General features: G+C 41.3%; 1 protein-coding gene across 6 annotated transcripts in view; it reads right to left on the reverse strand.

The window, feature by feature from the left end:
* PWWP3A (PWWP domain containing 3A, DNA repair factor) overlaps positions 1-23,612 on the reverse strand; it is a 331,791-nt gene that overhangs the window by 59,779 nt on the left and 248,400 nt on the right. For all 6 annotated transcript variants that reach the window (XM_053702791.1, XM_053702788.1, XM_053702787.1 and 3 more), the window contains one exon: positions 7,336-7,396. In XM_053702791.1, coding sequence (XP_053558766.1) covers positions 7,336-7,396 — 61 coding nt within the window. The remainder of the gene's footprint in view (positions 1-7,335; positions 7,397-23,612) is intronic.

A 23,612-nucleotide genomic window follows, 5' to 3' on the forward strand; every position in this document is an offset into this window, starting at 1 on the left:
ACACCGCACCGACAGCGGAAGAGAATAGAGGATCACACAAAATCGGTCTGAGGAGTGAACAGAGCTTTAACCCAAGCGCTCTCTTCCAGAACCGATAGATCCTCAAAATACATACACCTTGTACAATATCGTCCCTTGCAGGGACCGTTAAACCAGTGCAGATTCACAAGTCCTATGTATAATTCAAGTCTGCAGCTAAATTTCATTTATACAAATAAAAAATGAGCCCCACATAACTGGTTAACCCCTTCATCACCAATGAAGGGGAAGCAGTCTCTCTCACATACATTGCCACATCAACTGCCTGCACTCTGCCCTAAGAAATATCCTACTAGGATAAATATAAATGTCCCAATTAATTTTTGCAGGATCCTTTAAAGTGCACAGTCTCCCATACTTAGAAGACAAAAGGGGCACTTACCTGCATCTAGTCGTCCAGCTTACACACTATGAGAGGACACATACTCCTCACAGAGACCTGTAGATAAAAGAAAGGACAGAGAACCTACTCTGGCTTTCTATAACATGGGCAGCAAAAAGGTTAGGAAAACACAGCAAGGCTCACCTCACAAGTTCCTAACTGCTTTAAAGCCACCACTACCCTTACTGAAGAGATTAACGTGGACTACAGCTAGACCCAATCTTTGAAACAAAGGAAAGAACAGAGTAAACCAACTCTGCCTTTCTAAAATAGTTAAATTTTTGATTGTAGCGAAAGAAATCCAATTTTCTTCAGACACCAAAACTTCACCTCCTCCATGCACCAAGGCAAAGAGAATGACTGGGGTTTGTGTGAAGGGAAGTGATACTTAACAGCTTTGCTGTGGCGCTCTTTGCCTCCTCAAGCTGGCCAGGAGTGATATTCCCAATAGTAAATGATGATGTCGCGGACTCATCAAATCTTAAGAAATAGAGTATGTCAGAGAAAAAAAATTACACTTACCTGATAAATTTATTTATTTCTTGACACAGTGGGGCCTATTTATTAAAGGTCTTGCAGCCCTGATCCGACAGTGCGGATCAGGTCCGCAAAACCTTGCTGAATGCGGAGAGCAATACGCTCACAAGAGCTGCTGGTGCAACGCCGCCCCCTGCTGACTCAGGGTGTCAATCGATCGTACTCGATCAGGTTGATTTCCGGCGATTCCTGTCCGCCTCATCAGAGCAGGCGGACAGGGTTATGGAGCAGCAGTCATAACTGCTGTTTCTGGCGAGTCTTCAGACCCAGCTCCGTTCGAAGCTTGATAAATGGGCCCCAGTGAGTCCACGGATCATCATCAATTACTGTTGAGAATATCACTCCTGGCCAGCAGGAGGAGGCAAAAAGCACCACAGCAAAGCTATTAAGTATCACTTCCCTTCCCACAAACCTCAGTCATTTGACCGAAGGAAAAGGAGAGAAAGGAAGCAACACAAGGTGCAGAGGTGCCTGAGGTTTAAATAACAAAAATAACTGTCTAAAAAAAACAAGGAGGGCCGTGGACTTGCCGTGTCAAAAAATAAATAAATTTATCAGGTAAGCCTAAATTTTGTTTTCTTTCTTATGACATGGTGAGTCCATGGATCATCATCATCAGAATCAATACACAAGCTAGAGGACACAGATAAGGGAGGGACAAGACAGGTAACCGAAACAGAAGGCACCCCTGCTTGAAGAACCATTCTCCACAAGAAAACCTTAATCGAGGCAAAAGAAACAAATCTGGAATTTTTTTTTTGTTAAATATGTACAGAGAACTCAGATGCAGCCTGTCAAATCTGATGCACAGAACCTACATTACGTAGGCCAAGAAGACTAAACAGCCCTCATGGAATGAGCCACAATTCTCTCAGGAGACTGCTACTCAGCAGACTAAAAACCCAAACAATTATACTTCTCCATCAGAAAAAAAGAAAGAAGTAGCAGTAGCTTTCTGACCTATACGTTTCCCAGAAAGAACAAACAAAAGGGTCAGAAGACTTGCGAAATCCTCAGTTGTCTGTAAATAGATAAAAATCCTGCATAATAACTGAATTATGCAACAAACGAGCCTTATGAGAAGAAGGATCAGGACATAAAGAAGGACCAACAATTCCTAACTTAGGACTAAGGACCGCCTTATCAACATGAAAGAAAAGATAAAGCGAATCACATTGAAATGCTGAGAGTTCCGAGACTCTCACCAGAAAAACAATATAGCAACTTAATATCCATTGAATGCAAAAGCTCAAACGGAGCCTGCTGTAAAATTTTAGGAACAAAGTTAAAACTCCTCGGAGTAGCAATAGCAAAAACAAAGGCCTGATTCTGACCAAGGGCTGACAAAGAGATAGCACATCTGGCACGTCCGCCAGACGCTTAAGTAGCAAACAGGAAAATGCAGAAAGAAACCCATACGGGTACTGACTGACAACCCATTTCCAGACCTTTCTGGAGAAGGACACAATCCTAGGAATCCTGATCCTACTTAAAAAGTAGCCCGTGGATTCACCCCATAAGGATAAAAGCGCTATATTCTAAAAGCAAATCTGTCAACGAACAGGCCAGCGAGCCTGAATTATGGACTCAATGACTAATCCAGACAAAAATACGCTCAGATAGAACTAAGTGCTCACCAATTGAAACGAGCCAAACTCGTGGAAAGAAAGCAAACTGAGGAACAGAGATGTCAGACTGAAAACCCAAGGAAACCACCAGGGATTTAACAGAGCAGCCTTCAGATCTCTTGACCTTAAAGCGTAACCAAAATGTTTAGCATACTGCCATCCCAACTCCAGGACCATCCATTTTGAGGGTTAACCTAGAGAACACCTCCGGAAGGAAAATACACTCCCCGGAATGAAATCTGTCTGCTCAGGAAAGCCCCGTCCAGAAGACCACCTCTAGAATGCGGAAGGCAGATAGGCCATTGAGAGCTACCGTCCACTGAACAAAGCCAAACCACCTCCTTCAAGGCTAAGGAACACTAGTTCCTTCCCAAGCCACTGAAGAAAGAGACCAACTGGAACCGGATAAACCGGCTAGAACAACTGAAGTCAAGCCCTCAGAGCCTTAAACATGGTTCTTCTCTCCAAATGTCGATGGGAGAACAAACTCCTCTAGAGCTCAAAGATCCTGCACCGATAAAGAGATCCAGACTGCACCACAGCCCAGCAGGCTGGCGTCCATGGACACATCCCATGGACCCTCAGGACAATTACCTCCATACAATGAGCCACAAAAAGAGAAGTAAATTCAACAACAGCTGTATTCGAACTCCCAATCCCCTGGAAGCAATGGCCTAAGCTATCTACTGTGCTACTAGAGCTAGATATAGCCCGAAGAAGACTGTAGAGAGAGAGAGAGAGAGAGAGAGAGAGAGAGAGAGAGAGAGAGAGAGAGAGAGAGGTACGAGGAAGAAATCATAATCTATTAAAATGTGTCTAAAAATACCCTTGCAGATGAAACAAGACACTCTTCCCCGATACAGATTCCATCCATGAGAAAGTGAAAGGGACAAGATCTCTTGAAACTGCTCAGAGGAAAGAGGACATCCTCATATACAGTCCGCAATAGCACCCTTGCAATTCCCCAAGACCAAAAGCCTTCTTGAGAAGACAAATCTCAGAAAACGTAATATCCCGGGTGATGGAAAAATAAGCTACATATCCTACAGTTCTGTGTTCGTTATGAACAGACCCCATTTGAATCAAAAGGAGCAAGGATACTACTTTGAAGGACTGATTAATGGAACTCATTTTATCAACCTTGGAAGGATATAGGACCTGATCGGTCCTGCCGGGATTTCAATCTGTGACCCTGGATCCTTCAAACAGGCTTTTTTGTAGTCAGGGCATTTTACCAACTGAGCTAACTCACTCTCTGAGAAACTAAAGGAAAATCCTAGATCCCATTCCCTAAATGGAACTACAACTCCCAGAGAGGCAAAATCTGAACTCAGTTCAAGAAGGTCTCAACATAACTGGATTGCAGATACAAGAAAGAAAAAAAAAAACACCTCTCTCCTGGGAGAAGTTCTAAGATATCTCCTGGACCCAGACTGGTAGATCTCAATCAGAATTCCAAAAGACTGGACTGAACTTGTTGAAAAGAGAGAAAGACTGTCCTTAAGTCCTTTCCAGTTGACAAGTGATAGAAACTCGAAAGTCCTCTCCGCTAGTTCAGGTCTAAACAAGGTCTTACTGTTGTAAAGAAGCACCCAAAGCTTGTACTAGGAGGGGGAAAAAAACAAATGTGTTCATTTATGGCCATGATCGACATATGTCTTGGCCAAATAGGATATAGAATCTGCACCTGCAGAGATATAAAGCCTAGGCTGTGCCACTGATCCACAGGTAGACCTTTCAGATATAACGGCCCACGGACTAGCACATAAAGTCTAATTAGACAAGGCATCACTCTAGATGTCAAATAAACTTCCAGCTTCTTATCCATTTTTTTTATTGTATTGTATACTTGCAAAGAGCGGCTAATCACCCGTAAGGGTCTCAAGGCGCTGTTCAATTGATCGACCTCAGAAAGATGAAAGGCTGAGTGGACCTCGTCGGGGATAGAATCTGCAACCCTTGGGTTGCTACAGAGCTCAGCCACAGTGCCTTAGCATGCTGAGCTATCTGTCCGGCTGTTCTCTGAGCCAAGTAGAATGTTCCCTTCTACTTAAAGCACTGAACATCTGAGGAACATGAAAATCCTGAAAAGGGATGAAAAAACAGGGAGAAAGGTATCTCTAGCCTCTCCTATTCCAGTGAAATTTTTTGATAACATGTCTAGAAACACTTCCTCATAGGAAGGAACCTCCTAGAATGAAAAGATGACAAAACTTCCAAATGTTGACAACGACATGAGAATCAATGTCGTCCAAGTAGCTAAAAACTTGTTTAACAGTACACGAGGAGATCAAGCATATATCTGAAAAAGACCACTTCAGTATCAGATGAAGAAATTATACTTTCCGATATCTGAGATCTTACCCTCAAACTACCGGAGAATCAACCTGTGTAGCAGAGAGTGGAACAGAAACCTTAATATCTGAAACATTAAAAAGTCTTCTTGCATTTTCTCTGTAGAAAGGAAAAACAGATGAAGCCGCAGATACCGCAGGGGATACCTGAACTGCAAAATCTGCAAGCAAATACACTCCGCCAGGAGATTGAAAGGAACCGCAGGGCACTGCATGTGACACCATAGAGGCTTGGGACATTTAAGGAGAAGCTGTGGGACATTTAAGGAGAAGCTGTGGCAATGCCTGAACAGCATCATCCTTGGAGATATGAGGCTCAAATGCCGCCAGCTACAAAAAACATCCAATAGCTGACAATTATATGCAGCACAGCATTTCATTAAGTTGTATAAAATATGTCTAGAGGAACAGAAGGTTCAATAAAATTATATCTTAATTTTCAAGGATTTCATTTTTGATATAAGGGACTAAAACGTTTGAACAAACAAAGTCCCCAAGAGACTAAACCCTGTTCCAATCCAGACTCAACTATAATATAAAATAAAGCAACACTCTAATAGGGCATAAGTATTTTGAGGTACATAAAAACATAGAAACTGAAAATACATTTTTCTACAGCACTGTCAGCGATGTCTTCTCTGTAGTAAGAAAAGTATAGCTGCTAAAAACAATATCATTTGCAAACAGAGTGCGAGAAGCTATACTAGTCAGATAAATTGTGCGAATCATCAGAACACGCTATCTGAAAAACAATATGACCAAAATCACAACCCCGCTCTGAATCTTTAATTACCGGGGAGCGAGGCAGAGTAAACATCTAGACTCCTATATTCACTTGTAAAGGAATTTCATGTTATAGAAACAGCCAAGGATCTACCCCAAACCTGCTTTTCTGACATGCTGATTAAAGTAACCAAAATGGCGACGCTCCACTCTGTAAGGGAAGGAGGCGGGAAAAAACAACAACATAGGCAATAACTGAATTGAACATCCATCGCTCTGCATTCCGCTGAGAAAACAAACTAAAAACTGCTGCAAACATGAGGAGAAACTAGCAGCGCCGTTAAAAAGATCAAAATAATTAAGCAGCTCCGCACTCCCTACAATCGGTGTTGAGAACAACTGAAAAAGCCCCATAGAAGAGGCGTCTCTAAAGAGAGAGCGCTTCCTCCAAACAGTCCGATTGGTACCAGAGAAGCTGTCAATAAGCACACTGCCAGCAAGGAACCTTAAAGGCAGTCAATGGAAAGTGTGTTATATGAACAGATTAAATAAAAATTCTTAACTAAGCCGCCATAAAATGTTAACTCCTTCCTTGCCGTGAAGGAGTTAACCACAAGTCTCCAAGTCCCATATGAGGTGCCTGCCCACTGCCATTAAACATCCCTTACCCTGAAGGATTTAGCGTCCCACATTTAGTACAGAGGGTCCTTAACCCCTTCAGTGCCAGCCTCCCAGCCTCAGAAGACAAAAGGCACTTGCCGGAGACATTCAGCTGTCTGGCAGGAAGACAGCTCATCCGATATGAGAGGATGCCTCTCCTCACATGGACATGTGGAAAACCAGAAAGACTGAGTTAGCTTACTCAGGCTTTTAGTAGAGGGCAGCAAAACTGTTTGAGAGGCGCAGTGGGGAGTGTACCCCACAAGTTCCCAATTGCTTAAAAGCCACCACTGCCCTACTGAAGAGATTGATGTGGACTACAGCTAGACCCCAGAAAAGATCAGAGCAAACCTACTCTGCTTTAAAATAATAAAATCTTGATTGAAGAAAACTTCCTATCAGACATCTAAACTTCACCTCTTCCTTGTACTGCAGGCAAAGAGAATGACTGGGGTTTGTGGGAAGGGAAGTGATACTTAACAGCTTTGCCTCCTCCTGCTGGCCAGGAGTGATATTCCCAACAGTAATTGATGATGATCCGTGGACTCACCGTGTCATAAGAAAGAAACACCTATTGAAGGATGACAGACAGTGATTTAACACTCAAAAAATAAAGGATGAGTACCTCCACAAATTACAAATGAAGGACATCCTTTTTAGGAAGCAACTGTAAAACTTAAGAAACCATTAAATACAGTAGAATTGCCTAATCAACAAACGCATAACAACAAGATCATGCAATAGCGCTTGCTCTGAATGTCAAATGAGATTTATTTATTTTTGACAAACTTCAAAATTTGCTTTCATTTCCTACCCCCTGTATCATGTGACAGCCATGTAATGGAAGTATATTGGAAACTTGTTTAAAATTGCATGCTCCGTCTGAATCATGAGTTTAATTTTGACTTTAGTGTCCTTTAAATGAAGGAGCTTTCAATCAATCACTTTTGATTTACAGGTGTTATGGCTCTGAGGAAAACTGAACCACATTACAAAGCTAGCCATGACTCACCAAAAGCTGTTGCTTCTCTGTACAGTCGTAAGGCTTCAGATTGCGTAAGGAAACAGAGAAACTAAATAGGAAAATAAAAAGAATTAAAGAATTGCTAAATTACACATTGTTTAACAAACTATTTTATGTACATGTTATGCGTGTAGATATGTGAAGTGTGGCTAAGATTAAACAGCAGCACAAAAAGAAGTTCTCTTTTTAACTAATAGTGAAAAAAAGTGTGAATGTTCAAGCGCTTCCCCCACAATCTAATAAAATAAATATAACAGACTAAGGGGCCTATCTATTAAGCTCCGAATGGAGCTTGATGGTCCGTGTTTCTGGCGAGTCTTTAGACTCACCAGAAACAGCAGTTATGAAGTCACAAAGATTGACACCCCCCTGCTGGCGACCCATTGGCCGCGAGTCAGCAGGGGGCGGCGTTGCACCAGCAGCTCTTAGCGAGGTCTTGCGGACCTGATCCGCACTGTCGGATCCGGTCCACAAGACCTTTAATAAATAGGGGCATTAGACTTAAACACAGGCCTGATTCTGACCAAGGCCTGACAAAAAAATTGCACATCTGGCACGTCCACCAGACGCTTATGCCGCAAGAAAATATAATGCAGAAATCCGTCCCTTCAGAGAACCGACTAACAAAACTCCAGACCTTCCTGTAGAAAGGGCAAAATCCTAAGAATCCTGACCCTACTCCTAGAATAGCCTACGGATTCAAACCATAAGGACATTTATGCCATATCTTATGGTAAACGTTTCAAGTAACACAGACTACAAGCCAGAAACATGGTCTCAACGACTGACTCAGAAAACCCACGCTTAAACCGAACTAAGCATCCAATCTCTAAGCAGTCAGCTTCCGAGAAATGATATTTGGGAGAAGGAAAAGACACTGAATTAGAAGGTCCTTCTTCAGAAGAAATCTTCAAGGTGAGAGAGACGATATCTGCACTAGGTCTGCATACCCAATCCTGCAAGGCCATACAGGAGCTATCAGAATTACTGATGCTCTCTCCTGTTTGAAAGGAGCAATGACTCATGGAAGGAAGCAAACTGAGAAAACAGGGATGCTAGATTGAAATCCCAGAAAAAGCCACCAGAACATCTATCAGAACGGTCTGCGGATCACTAGACCTTGAATCGTATCTTGGAAGCTTGGCGTGTGAAGACCACGATGCTTCAATAGCGGCCTTCTGCTCTTCTGCATTGTTCGGTCTCATCTTTCTCTTGGCAATGCCCCATAGATTCTCTATGGGGGTTCAGGTCAGGCGAGTTTGCTGGCCAATCAAGCACAGTAATCCCACGGTCATTGAACCAGGTTTTGGTGCTTTTGGCAGTGTGGGCTGGAAAATGAAGTCAGCATCCCCATAGAGCTCGTCTGCGGAAGGAAGCATGAAGTGCTCCAAAATCTCCTAGTAGACGGCTGCATTGACTCTGGACTTAATGAAGCACAGTGGACCAACACCAGCAGATGACATGGCTCCCCAAATCAACACAGACTGTGGAAACTTTACACTTGACTTCAAGCATCTTGCAGTGTGTGCCTCTCCATTCTTCCTCCATACTCTGGGTCCTTGGTTTCCAGATGAGATGCAAAATTTGACTCAAGACTTTCCCACACATCATGGTCAGACCATAGCTTAGTGATAAAAACCATTAGTGATAAAAACCATATATGTGTATACACATATACACACACACACACACACATACATATTGTGCTAAATTGTCCCATACTGAGTTCAAATCCATAGAATTCAGACGGACGTCACCGTTAAATAATTAAGAAAGTCTTTTAAAATATCTTTAACCCTGTGAGTGCAGAAAGCATATAAGAATTCAAATCTGGGTTTTAAAAAGGAGAAATTAGAACTTTATATAAAATGAATTGTGTAATTTTCAAATATTTCATTTATACTCAGATCATCTTAAAAATATCCGCATATGTATTGATCTGAAACTTATACTGTATTGGATAAATGTCCTATATTAAATAAATAGCTGTATTAATAAATTCAAAATGTTTTGCAAACCTTCAGGATAAAAATAAATAAAACAAAATGTATTCTTACCTGAAATTGATTTATTTCTTGACATGGTGAGTCCACGGAGCATCTTAATTACTGTTTGGAATATCACTCCTGACCAGCAGGAGAAGGCAAAAAGCACCACAGCAAAAGCTGTTAAATACCACTCCCCCTACCCACAATCCCCAGTCATTCGACCAAAGGGAAAGGAGAAAGGAAGTAATCTAAGGTGCAGAGGTGCCTGAAGTTTATAGAAAAGCAAACTGTCTTAAAAACAGGGTGGGCCGTGGACTCACCGTGTCAAGAAATAAATTTATCAGGTAAGAATAAAACAAAATTTATGCTTACCTGATAAATTTATTTCTCTTGTGGTGTATCCAGTCCACGGGTTCATCCATTACTTGTGGATATTCTCCTTCCCAACAGGAAGCTGCCAGAGGACACCCACAGCAGAGCTGTCTATATAGCTCCTCCCCTAACTGCCACCCCCAGAAATTCGACCGAAGACAAGCAAGAAAAAAAGGAGAAACTATAGGGTGCAGTGGTGACTGTAGTTTAAAAATAAAAAACACCTGCCTTAAAATGACAGGGCGGGCCGTGGACTGGATACACCACAAGAGAAATAAATTTACCAGGTAAGCATAAATTTTGTTTTCTCTTGTAAAGGTGTATCCAGTCCACGGGTTCATCCATTACTTGTGGGATACCAATACCAAAGCTTTAGGACACGGATGAAGGGAGGGGAAAGGCAGGAAACTTAAAAGGAAGGCACCACTACCTGTAAGACCTTTCTCCCAAAAATAGCCTCAGAAGAAGCAAAAGTATCAAGTTTATAGAATTTAGAAAAGGTATGAAGTGAAGACCAAGTCGCCGCCTTACAAATTTGTTCAACAGAGGCCTCATGTTTAATAGCCCATGTGGAAGCTACTGCTCTAGTAGAATGAGCTGTAATTCTTTCAGGAGGCTGCTGACCAGCAGTCTCATAAGCTAAGCGAATTATGCTTCTTAGCCAAAAGGAAAGAGAAGTTGCCGAAGCCTTTTGGCCTCTCCTCTGTCCAGAGTAGACAACAAACAAAGCAGATGTTTGACGAAAATCTTTCGTGCTTTAAAGTTTTATTTATAAGCTACGAACCACATCAAGATTGTGTAATAGACGTTCCTTCTTTGAAAAAGGATTAAGACATAGGGAAGGAACAACAATCTCCTGATTGAAATTCTTATTAGATACCACCTTAGGCAGAAACCCAGGTTTGGTACGTAATACTACCTTATCTGCATGGAAAATCAGTTAAGGGGAATCACACTGTAAAGCAGATAACTGTGCCTTTAAGAGAAAAAAAACTACCACATAAACTGCAAAACAGTGAAAAAAGTAGTAAACTCTACGAAATGTTTACAGTGTGTATATGGGACTAAAGCAGCATTGCACCCACTTGCAAATGGATGATTAACCCCTCAGGCCCAAAAACGAATTAGAAAAACATTAAAACCTGTTAACAGTCAAACACACTGCCACAGCTCTGCTGTGGCTCCTACCTGCCCTTAAAAACGATTTTTGCAGGAACAAAACCCTCTATAGAGGTCCTATAAGCCAGAGGACTCCTTCAGGGAAGCTGGATGTCTCAGACTGAAAATGAAAATAGGCCCCTCCCACTATGCACTCAAAGTCAGAGGGCCTTAAAAAAGTGCTCCTAGGAGTAATCTAACAAGCCATGTGGAAACTAGGCCGCAAATAAAGATTTATCACCCTCAGAGAAAAAACGTTTTTTATTTATAAATCATGCAAACGTTTTTACACTAAGTAATATAGGTATTAACATGAATATGATCCCTTTTTGCAAGCATGATCCCAGTTGTTGTTAAATCGCTATCAGGACTACCTTAAATATACCAGGCACTGTCAGCATTTTCTAGACCTTATCTCTCTAGAAAAAAATTTACTGAACATACCTCAAAGCAGGCAATCTGCAGACCGTCCCCCCAACTGAAGTTTTCTTTCCATACTCTTCAGTTATGTGTGAGAACAGCAATGGACCTTAGTTACAAACCGCTAAGATCATCAAACCTCCAGGCAGAAGTTTTCTTCCAATTTCTGCCTGAGAGTAAAAACAGTACAACGCCGGTACCGTTTAAAAATAACAAACTTTTGATTGAAGGTAAAAACTACACTAAGTCACCACATCTCTCTTCCTTTCTTGTCGAAAGCTGCAAGAGAATGACTGGGGGTGGCAGTTAGGGGAGGAGCTATATAGACAGCTCTGATGTGGGTGTCCTCTTGCAGCTTCCTGTTGGGAAGGAGAATATCCCACAAGTAATGGATTAACCCGTGGACTGGATACACCTTTACAAGAGAAATTATGTTTTCTTTCTAATGACACGGTGAGTCCATGGTGAGTCCACGGATCATCTTAATTACTATTGGGAACCAATACCCAAGCTAGAGGACACTGATGATAAGGGAGGGACAAGACAGTTAACCTAAACAGAAGGCACCACTGCTTGAAGAACCTTTCCCCCAAAAGAAGCCTCTGCTGAAGCAAAAGTATAACATTTGTAAAATTTAGAAAAAGTATGCAAAAGATGACCAAGTCACAGCCTCGCAAAGCTGATCTACAGAAGCTCCATTTTTGAAAGCCCAAGAAGATGAAACAGCACTCGTTATATGAGCCGTGATTCTCCCAGGAGGCTGCTGACCAGCAGTCTCATATGCCAAGCGAATAACACTCCTCAACCAACAAGAAAAAGAAGTAGCCGTAGGTTTCTTACCCTTACGCTTCCCAGAAAAGACAACAAATGAAGAAGACTGGCGAAAATCCTTAGTCGCCAGCAAATAATATTTCAATGCACGAACCACATCCAGGTTGTGTAACAAGCACTCCTTATGAGAAGAAGGATTAGGACATAAAGAAGGAACAACAATCTCTTGATTAATATTCTTATCAGAAACAACCTTGGGAAGAAAACTTAAGGCAGTACGCAGAACTACCTTATCAGAGTGAAAAATAAGAAAAGTTGATTCATATTGTAAGGCTGAAAGCTCCAAAACTCTTCGAGCCGAAGAAATAGCCACCAGAAACAAAACCTTCCAAGATAACATCTTAGAGTACTTCAACAGTCTTCGTTTGAACCTATGCATTCTTTGGATATTAAGAACCAAATTAAGACTCCAAGGTGGAGTATCAGACTTAAAGGGACACTGTACCCAAAATTTTTCTTTCGTGATTCAGACTGAGCATGAAATTTTAAGCAACTTTCTAATTTACTCATATTATCAAATTTTCTTCATTCTCTTGGTATCTTTATTTGAAATGCAATAATGTAAGTTTAGATGCCGGCCCATTTTTGGTGAACAACCTGGGTTGTCCTTGCTGATTGGTGGATAAATTCATCCACCAATAAAAAAGTGCTGTCCAGAGTACTGAAACCAAAAAAAAAAAGCTTAGATGCCTTCTTTTTCAAATGATGATAGCAAGAGAACGAAGAAAAATTGATAATAGGAGTAAATTAGAAAGTTGCTTAAAATTGCATGCTCTTTCTGAATTACAAAATAAATTTGGGTTCAGTGTCCCTTGGCAAAAAGAATGAACATCTGGCACATCCGCCAGGTGCTTGTGGAATAAAATAGATAAAGCAGAAATGTGACCCTTCAGGGTACTAGCAGATCCTCCTGGAGAAAAGACAAAATCCTAGGAATCCTAACTCTACTCCACGAGTAGCCTTTGGATTCACACCAATACAAATATTTACGCCAAATCTTATAATAAATCTTCCTAGTCACAGGCTTATGAGCCTGAATCATAGTCTCAATGACTGACTCAGATAAACCACGCTTAGAAAGAATCAAGCTTTCAATCTCCAAGCAGTCAGCTTCAGAGAAACGAGATTTGGATGAAGGAAGGGACCCTGCAGAAGCAGGTCCCTTCCTTAATGGAAGACGCCAAGGTGGAAGGGAAGACATCTCCACCAGATCTGCAAACCAGATGCTGTGAGCCGAATGCCGGAGCAATGAGAATCACCGATGCCCTCTCTTGTTTGATCCAAGCAATGACCCGAGTAAGAAGAGTAAACGGAGGGAACACATATGCCAGACTGAAAGTCCAAGGAACTGCCAGAGCATCTATCAGAACAGCCTGAGGATCCTTTGACCTCGACCCGTACCTAGGGAGCTTGGCATTCTGACGAGATGCCATGAGATCCAACTCCGGCTGCCCCAACTGAGAAAATACATCTGGATGAAAAATCTGTCTGCTCAGAAAATCCGCTTCCCAATTGTCCACCCCTGGAATATGGATAACAGACAAACAGTTGTGAATCTCCGCCCACTAAATAATCTTGACTACGTCTGTCATGGACAAGAAACTCAGAGTTCCTCCCTGATGATTGATGTAAGCCACTGACGTTATGTTGTCCGACTGAAACCTAATAAACTGGGTTGAAGCTAGCTGAGGCCAGGCTAGAAGAGCATTGAAAATTGCTCTCAGTTCCAAAACATTTATTGGAAGAACTGACTCCTCCCGAGTCCATAGACCCTGAGCCCTTAATGAACCCCAGACAGCACCCCAGCCAAGCAAACTGGCATCCGTGGTTACAATCACCCAGGCAGGTCTGTGAAAGCAAGTTCCCTAAGAGGGAAGATCCTGAGACAACTACCATGGAAGAGAATATCTGGACATCTGATCTAGAACAATCTTTGGAGATAGATCCACATAATCCCCGTTCCACTGCCTGAGCAAGCATAACTGCAGAGGTCTGAGATGGAACCGAGCAAACGGAATGCTGTCCATGACTGAAACCATCAGACCAATAACCTCCATGCACTGAGCCACTGATGGCAGAGGAAGGGACTGAAGATCAAGACAAGTGTTGAAAATCTTTGACTTTCTTGCTTCTGTCAGAAAAATTTTCATCTCTAGAGAATCTATAATGGTCCCCAAAAATACCACTCTTGTAGCCGGAATTAAGGAACTTTTTCCTAAATTTATCTTCCAACTTTGGGAGCACAGAAAAGACAACAACAACTCCGTGTGGGAGTTTGCTAGTTGAAAAGATGGAGCATGAACTATAATGTCGTCCAGATAAGGAGCCACTGCAACACCCCTCAATCGAAGCACCGCCAACAATGTTCCAAGGATCTTTGAAAAAATTATGGGAGCTGTTGCCAGACCAAAAGGAAGAGCTACAAACTGAAAATGTTTGCCTAGAAATGCAAATCTTAGGAACCTGTGATGATCCCTGTGAATGGGAATATGCAGATACACATCCTTTAGATCCACTGTGGTCATGAACTGACCTTCCTGAACCAAAGGAAGAAAGGAATAGTTTCTATCTTGAAAGACGTAACCCTGAGAAACTGGTTTACACTCTTGAGATCTAAAATAGGTCTGAAAGTTCCCTCCTTTTTGGGAACGACGAAGAGATTGGAATAAAAACCCAGACCCTGTTTCTGAACCGGAACAGGAACAATCACTCCCATGTCAGAAAGATTCTGAACACAATGTAAGAACGCCTCTCCTTTTATCTGGTTTACAGATAACCTGAAGAGAAGAAACCTGCCTCTGGGAGGAAAATTCTTGAGCTCCAGTTTGTAACCCTGGGAAACAATATCTACCACCCAGGGATCCTGAAAATCTTGAACCCAAGCTTGAGCAAAGAAAGAGTCTGCCCCCCCCACAAGATCCATTCCCAGATCGGGGGCAGACCCTTCATGCTGATTTTGAGTCAACAGGCTTCCTGGACTGCTTCCCCTTATTCCAGGACTGATTTGACTTCCAAGATGGCTTGGACTGTTCATGCTTGGAGGAAGAAGAGGAAGATTTACCAGAGAAGTTACGAAAGGAATGAAAATTACTCTGCCGACCCTTTTCTTTTATCCTGAGGAAGAGAATGCCCCTTCCCTCCCGTAATATCAGAAATACTTAGACACATCCGCAGACCAGGATTTTAACCATAAAGCTCTGCGAGCTAAAATAGTAAAACCAGAAATTTTAGCTCCCAACTTGATGACCTGTAGAGAAACATCTGCAATTAAGGAATTGGCCAACTTCAAAGCCTTGATTCTATCTTGAATTTCTTCAAGAGGAGTATATTGCTGAATAGAATCAGACAATGCATCAAACCAATATGCCGCCGCCCTAGTGACCATAGCAATACATGCAGCCGGTTGCCATTGATATTCCTGGTGTACATAAATCTTTTTAATAAGCAAAGCTTCCAACTTCTTACAGCTGTCCTCAATATGAATAGTGGTCATCTTGGTCAGACTGGAAACTGCTCCCTCCACCTTAGGAACCATCTGCCAAGATTCCTTAATAGAATCGGCAATAGGAAACATCTTCATAAAAATTGGAGAAGCTGGAAAAGGCATCCCAGGCTTCTCCGATTCTCGCTCAATAATATCTGAAACAAGATCTGGTATAGGAAAAACTTCAGAGGAAGCAACATCAAAAAACGTATTAAGTTTACTAGATTTCTTAAGAATAACCATGACTGACACCTCAGAGTCATTCAAGGTAGCCAAAACCTCCTTGAGTAACAAACTGAGGTGCTCTAGCTTAAACCTAAAGGAAACAACCTCAGGTTCAGAAGAAGGATTTACACTATCAGTATCTGAGATCTCACCCTCAGATGCTACTGAAGTATCTTCCTCCTCAGACTTATGAGAAGAAATACTAGACACAATTGCAACAGAATTAGAAACATACTTTTTCTTGCACTTTTCCCTGCAAAATAGGAAAAGCAGACAAAGCCTCAGATACTGCCGAGGATATATAGGAAAAACCAACCTGAGACGAAACACAGGGCACTGCAGAAGATTGGGACGTTTGAGGAGAAAGCTGCGGATTAGCCTGAACAGGAGACACCTGAACAACATCCGCCCTAGACAATGAAGGCTCAGAATCAAAAAGTCTATCCTTGTAATGTAATGTTCTTTCTATACAAGAGGAACAAAAAGGGATAGGAGGCTCAACATTAGTATTTAAACCTAGAGAACAAGCAACAGCTTGCAGGGCCTCTTGGTCCATCTTATTCCAAAAAAAATTTAAGTTCAAATCAGAATTTTAATGAAACTAAAAACGTTACTATCACTTTAAATTTTAAACAGACCGTTTTTTTGTTGTTGTTTTTTTTTAAACTAGAAAATCCTTAAATAAACTGCACAATAAATCTTGCAGCAACAATTTTTCACAAAATGAATGCAAAAAGAGACTCAAACGTTATAGTCCCTGAAATTCAGACAGAAACGTAAATATAAACACGGCAGCATCCCCAGAAAAAGACAACAGGCAACCTCCACACCACAGCAAGCTCTGCTGAGGTGCCTACCTGACCTCCTTGCTGCCGGAAACAAAGTCTGAAAATGATCCGAACCCCCATACAGCCACACCGGAGAGAACGCTGAACCACCTCTGCAGAGCTATGCAACAGAGCTGCAACATCCAGGAACAACAGGAAACAGCTAAAAAGGGCACCAAAAACGTCCTTGATATCTCAGATAAGCCCGCCTATTGTGGGCATGGCCTATCAAACCTCCCTGTAGCCATTAATACACAAAACAAAAAACATGTACACAAAAGTAACATAATAAACTGAGCCTCCAAACATCCCCAGTGCCTGCAAAACTGCCATACAATAAACCTAGAAGGCCTATTGTATATTTAGACAGTATTAACTCTCAAAGTGCCAAATCCTCCTTCATCAAAAAAGGGAAAGAAATAGGCACTTACCTCAAGGTCTGTTCGGCAGCAGGACAGCTGACTTGGTATGAGAGGGGCTTCACACCTCACATGGACCTGTGTAAAAAAGAAAAGGCTGTATGTATTACTGACCTTAATAGGCGGGATCAGACTGATATCCTACAGAAAAGTTCTACTCTGTGAAAAGCATTACTGGGCTAAAAGAAGTTGTACCCGGGTGGTAAATTGCCATACAACAGGTTAACAATGGTATTGAGCTGGTTGTTCGTTCCTGTGAGTGCACTTTTCTCTGTGTGTATTTAGTCTCCCTATGGGAAAAAGGGGCAACCAGACGTGGACTCCTTGCTCAGTGTGCTTAGAGGATTATGGCTACACCTCACTGACGAGACCCAATGAAGGCCAAAACGATCTCTGGGGTTGCTGTGTTCCTTGTTCAGAGAGGAAATGCCTGGTATTTCGTTGCTGGACTGACTGTAATAGGCAGGATCAGACTGATATACTACAGGAAAGTTCTACTCTGTGAAAAGCATTACTGGGCTAAAAGAAGTTGCACCCAGGTGGTATATATATATATATATATTAAAGGATAGACAAGCGCACAGGAGATACTCCTAGTGTAATATGTTTTTAAAAGGTTGCACTTATAAAGAGAAGAAAAATCTGCACTTGTTTCTACCTCATCCACTATGAAGTATTTTTTCAGCTCAGTGTTAATGGATGTTCCCTTCTCGGTCACAGCCCTCAAGCGTCCTTCCGTTAGCCCAGTTATTCCTGGATCCTCAGTTTTAATGATCTGACAGAAAGTTGCTATAGTGTCAACGCCCAAGAGGTTCAATGGGTTAAAGTGATCCTGCTATGGTTATGACTGAGCAGGGGCTAGTAGTACCGGGGCTGATAATGTATTAACACTTAGTCAATGTGTGCAGGAAATGTTTTAATGGTGATAAAACAGGTAGTGTTACACTTTACACGATTCTAAGTTAAAAATCCAAAAACAGTATAAGCTCTCTACCTGTTGAGGTACACTAAGGACCAGAGGTTTGATAGCGATTTACCTCCTATATAGAAAAAGAGCACCAGTCAAAACATTAACAGAGTACGTTTGTTAACCCCACTGTAGACTATTTTGCTCCTTATGTGTCAAGTCTATAGTTATATAGAGCGTGAAGGCTGTAACAGATAATGAACTTTTTTACAGTGTGCAACAGCTGATGCCTTATTTCGCTTAGTGTGAGACTTAGTAAGTCCTGACGTATGGCGGGTGGCGGAACCTTAACACATTTCACAACAATATTCGTTGCTTCTTCAGAGGTAAGGGCCGTCCCCCCAACCTGTAGATTTTAAGCGTTTGCTACCTGGCAATTAACTTGTCATAAGCCCCTAATCGCCATCTTAGTTCCTGGCAAAGTTTTATATTTCACATCTTACTGTAGCTACAGATTATATTTATGCAGAGAGTATACAGAGAGTTTATTATATTTAACCTAACCCTAATGTTTAAAAACAATCATTTTCATGTGATCAAATAACACCAATGTTATATACATAAAAAATATATAAATATATGTTAATCGATTTAAATTGTTCTATCAAAACATATTAAATTCTACTTCATAAAATCTTAAAATGCAGTATAAAGTAGAATATATAAAATGCAAAAAGCTACACCAACATATGATATATAAAAACATATTTTCCTAAAGCAGATATCTAAAAAGTGACTGTTTAAAACCTTTTTTAAAGATCATTATAAAAACGCTGCAAGGTCAATATCTTTAACCCTTTTAGTTCTAGAGTGTCCAGTGTATAGATCCAAAAGGTTTCCCTCTTTCGTAGTTCTAATAATCTACTACCTCCTCTGTTACCTTTATGGACTTGTTCTATTGCTTTAATAAAGAACTCGTTTTTATTCTTTCCATGTACCTGGGAAAAGTGATTAATTAGTGGGGGTTTTAAGATACCAGCTTTAATGTTTTTCATATGTTCTAGACAACGTATTTTTAAACCTCGTTTGGTGCGTCCTATAAACCTTATGGGATTACTACAAGTGCATTCCAGCATAATATATACCACATAGTCAGATTTGCAGTTAAGCATACTTTTGATTGGAAATTTGTCTCCTCTTTCTCCGATATCAATAAACTTATTGAACTTTTCTGTTTTATGAATATGAGCACAACAGACAGTTATTTCGTGAGCCTTTTACATCAGTTACCCTCCCATTGCTCTTCTTTTTATTAGTTTTTTTATCACACTGGGAGCTAGCATATTTTTTTAATTTTTATTTTTCTTGTATGTAATATCTGGTCTTTCTCCCAGCACTTCTTTAAGTATAGGGTCTTTTTGTAGTATAGACCAGTGCTTTTTTTAATATATTTTTTATTTTCCAATGACCCTCATTAAATGTTGTCACAAATTTCAACCTGCTGTCTCTTTGTTGTCTCTATTTTAGTTTTTCTAGTTCAGTGCAATTCCTCCTAAGCCTTTGAAATTGTCCAAAGGGTATATTTCCTATCCACCTCGATTTTGTGTTTGAAGGAAAGTTTTATTTGCAAAAAACTGGTACAGCCATGGCCACAAAATGGGCGCCTAATTTTACCAATCTTTACATGGGAGTCATTGAGGAAGATATGATTTATAATGGACCCTCATTTAGAAATTATAAAATTATTTTCTAGCGGAGGTTTATCGATGATATTTTAATTATTTGGGATGGTGAAATAGACTCCTGGGTTGATTATACACAGGAACTGAACAACAGTATGAATGTGACCTTCACCCAGAAAATTGATACATCCTCAATTGACTTCCTTGATGCAACTCTATACACCTCAGATGGTGGCATACATAGCAAGCTATATAAGAAAGCTACAGATACAAACGAGTACCTGGATGCTAGAAGTGCCCACCCCCCGAGGTGGATAGGAAATATACCCTTTGGACAATTTCAAAGGCTTAGGAGGAATTGCACTGAACTAGAAAACTTTGAAATAGAGGCAAAAAATTTACAGGAAAAGTTTGCTGAGAAAGGATATCCTGAAAGAATAGTACAAGGGGCATATAAAAAGTCAAAGTCACTAGATAGGCACAAATTTGTTCATGGAAACAGTGTCCAGAAGGGAAATTCAGGTGATAACAAAAAATGTGAGTGATGATTCACAGCTTAAGAGAAGACAACAAAGAGACAGCAGGGTGAAATTTGTGACAACATTTAATGAGGGTCATTGGAAAATAAAAAATATATTAAAAAAACACTGGTCTATATACTACAAAAAGACCCTATACTAAAAGAAGTGCTGGGAGACAGACCAGATATTACATACAAGAAAAATAAAAAAATTAAAAAATATGCTAGCTCCCAGTGTGATAAAAAATACTAATAAAAAGAAGTGCAATGGGAGGGTAACCGATGTAAAAGGCTTTTTTAAATATTCACGAAAGAACTATGTCTGTTTTGCTCATATTCATAAAACAAAAAAGTTCAATAAGTTTATTGATATCGGAGAAAGAGGAGACAAATTTCCAATCAAAAGTATGCTTAACTGCAAATCTGACTACGTGGTATATATTATGCTGGAATTGACTTGTAGTAATCCCATGAGGTATATAGGACGCACCACACGAGGTTTAAAGATACGTTGTCTAGAACATATGAAAAACATTGAAGCTGGTATCTTAAAACCCCCCACTAAATCACATTTCCCAGGTACATGGAAAGAATAAAAATGAGTTCTTTATTAAAGCAATATAACAAGTCCATAAAGGCAACAGAGAAGGTTGTAGATTATTAGAACTACAAAAGAGCGAAACCTTTTGGATCTATACACTGGACACTCTAGAACCAAAAGGGTTAAATAAAGATATTGACCTTGCAGCATTCTTATAATATTTTTTAAAACGGGTTTTAAACAGCCACTTTTTAGATATCTGCTTTAGGAAAAAACAAATTTATGCTTACCTGGTAAATTCCTTTCTCCTGTAGTGTAGTCAGTCCACGGGTCATCCATTACTTATGGGATTATAACTCCTCCCTAACAGGAAGTGCAAGAGGATCACCCAAGCAGAGCTGCTATATAGCTCCTCCCCCCTACGTCATATCCAGTCATTCGACCGAAACCAAACGAGAAAGGAGAAACTATAGGGTGCAGTGGTGACTGGAGTATAATTTAAAATTTAGACCTGCCATAAAAAACACTACAGGAGAAAGGAATTTATCAGGTAAGCATAAATTTTGTTTTCTCCTGTTAAGTGTAGTCAGTCCACGGGTCATCCATTACTTATGGGATACCAATACCAAAGCTAAAAGTACACTGATGACGGGAGGGACAGGCAGGATCTTTATACGGAAGGAACCACTGCCTGAAGAACCTTTCTCCCAAAAACAGCCTCCGAAGAAGCAAAAGTGTCAAATTTGTAAAATTTGGAAAAAGTGTGAAGTGAAGACCAAGTCGCAGCCTTGCAAATCTGTTCAACAGAGGCCTCATTTTTAAAGGCCCAAGTGGAAGCCACAGCTCTAGTAGAATGAGCTGTAATTCTTTCAGGAGGCTGCTGTCCAGCAGTCTCATAGGCTAAACGTATTATACTACGAAGCCAGAAGGAGAGAGAGGTAGCCGAAGCCTTTTGACCTCTCCTCTGTCCAGAATAGACGACAAACAGGGAAGAAGTATGTCGAAAATCTTTAGTTGCCTGCAAATAAAATTTCAGGGCACGGACAACGTCCAGATTGTGCAGAAGTCGTTCCTTCTTTGAGGAAGGATTAGGGCACAATGAAGGAACAACAATCTCTTGATTGATATTCCTGTTAGTGACTACCTTAGGTAAGAACCCAGGTTTAGTACGCAGAACTACCTTGTCTGAATGGAAAATCAGATAAGGAGAATCACAATGTAAGGCAGATAACTCAGAGACTCTTCGAGCCGAGGAAATAGCCATTAAAAACAGAACTTTCCAAGATAACAGCTTGATATCAATGGAATGAAGGGGTTCAAACGGAACACCCTGTAAAACGTTAAGAACTAAGTTTAAGCTCCATGGCGGAGCAACAGTTTTAAACACAGGCTTAATCCTGGCCAAAGCCTGACAAAAAGCCTGAACGTCTGGAACTTCTGACAGACGTTTGTGTAAAAGGATGGACAAAGCTGAGATCTGTCCCTTTAACGAACTAGTGGATAAACCCTTTTCTAAACCTTCTTGTAGAAAAGACAATATCCTAGGAATCCTAACCTTACTCCATGAGTAACTCTTGGATTCGCACCAATGCAAGTATTTGCGCCATATTTTATGGTAAATTTTCCTGGTAACAGGCTTCCTAGCCTGTATCAAGGTATCAATCACTGACTCCGAGAATCCACGCTTTGATAGAATCAAGCATTCAATCTCCATGCAGTCAGCCTCAGAGAAATTAGATTTGGATGTTTGAAAGGACCCTGCACCAGAAGGTCCTGTCTCAGAGGTAGAGACCATGGTGGACAAGACGACATGTCCACTAGGTCTGCATACCAGGTCCTGCGTGGCCACGCAGGCGCTACTAGAATCACCGATGCTCTCTCCTGTTTGATCCTGGCAATCAATCGAGGAAGCATCGGGAAGGGTGGAAACACATAAGCCATGTTGAAGACCCAAGGTGCTGTCAGAGCATCTATCAGAACCGCTCCCGGGTCTCTGGACCTGGATCCGTAATAAGGAAGTTTGGCGTTCTGGCGAGACGCCATGAGATCCAGATCTGGTTTGCCCCAACGCCGAAGTATTTGGGCAAAGACCTCCGGATGAAGTTCCCACTCCCCCGGATGAAAAGTCTGGCGACTTAGATAATCCGCTTCCCAGTTCTCCACGCCTGGGATGTGGATCGCTGATAGGTGGCAAGAGTGAGACTCTGCCCAGTGAATTATCTTTGAGACTTCCATCATTGCTAGGGAACTCCTTGTCCCTCCCTGATGGTTGATGTAAGCCACAGTCGTGATGTTGTCCGACTGAAACCTGATGAACCTCAGAGTTGCTAACTGAGGCCAAGCCAGAAGGGCATTGAAAACTGCTCTTAATTCCAGAATATTTATGGGAAGGAGACTCTCCTCCTGAGTCCAAGATCCCTGAGTCTTCAGGGAATTCCAGACAGCGCCCCAACCTATCAGGCTGGCGTCTGTTGTTACAATCGTCCAATCTGGCCTGCTGAAGGGCATCCCCTTGGATAGATGTGGCCGAGAGAGCCACCATAGAAGAGAGTTTCTGGTCTCTTGATCCAGATTCAGCATAGGGGATAAATCTGAGTAATCCCCATTCCACTGACTTAGCATGCACAATTGCAGTGGTCTGAGATGCAGGCGTGCAAAGGGTACTATGTCCATTGCCGCTACCATTAAGCCGATTACCTCCATGCATTGAGCCACTGACGGGTGTGGAATGGAATGAAGGACCCGGCAAGCATTTAGAAGTTTTGTTAACCTGACCTCTGTCAGATAAATCTTCATTTCTACAGAATCTATAAGAGTCCCTAAGAAGGGAACTCTTGTGAGTGGCAATAGAGAACTCTTTTCTTCGTTCACTTTCCACCCATATGACCTTA

Source organism: Bombina bombina, chromosome 2 (genome assembly GCF_027579735.1).
Source record: "Bombina bombina isolate aBomBom1 chromosome 2, aBomBom1.pri, whole genome shotgun sequence".
NCBI lineage: Eukaryota > Metazoa > Chordata > Amphibia > Anura > Bombinatoridae > Bombina > Bombina bombina.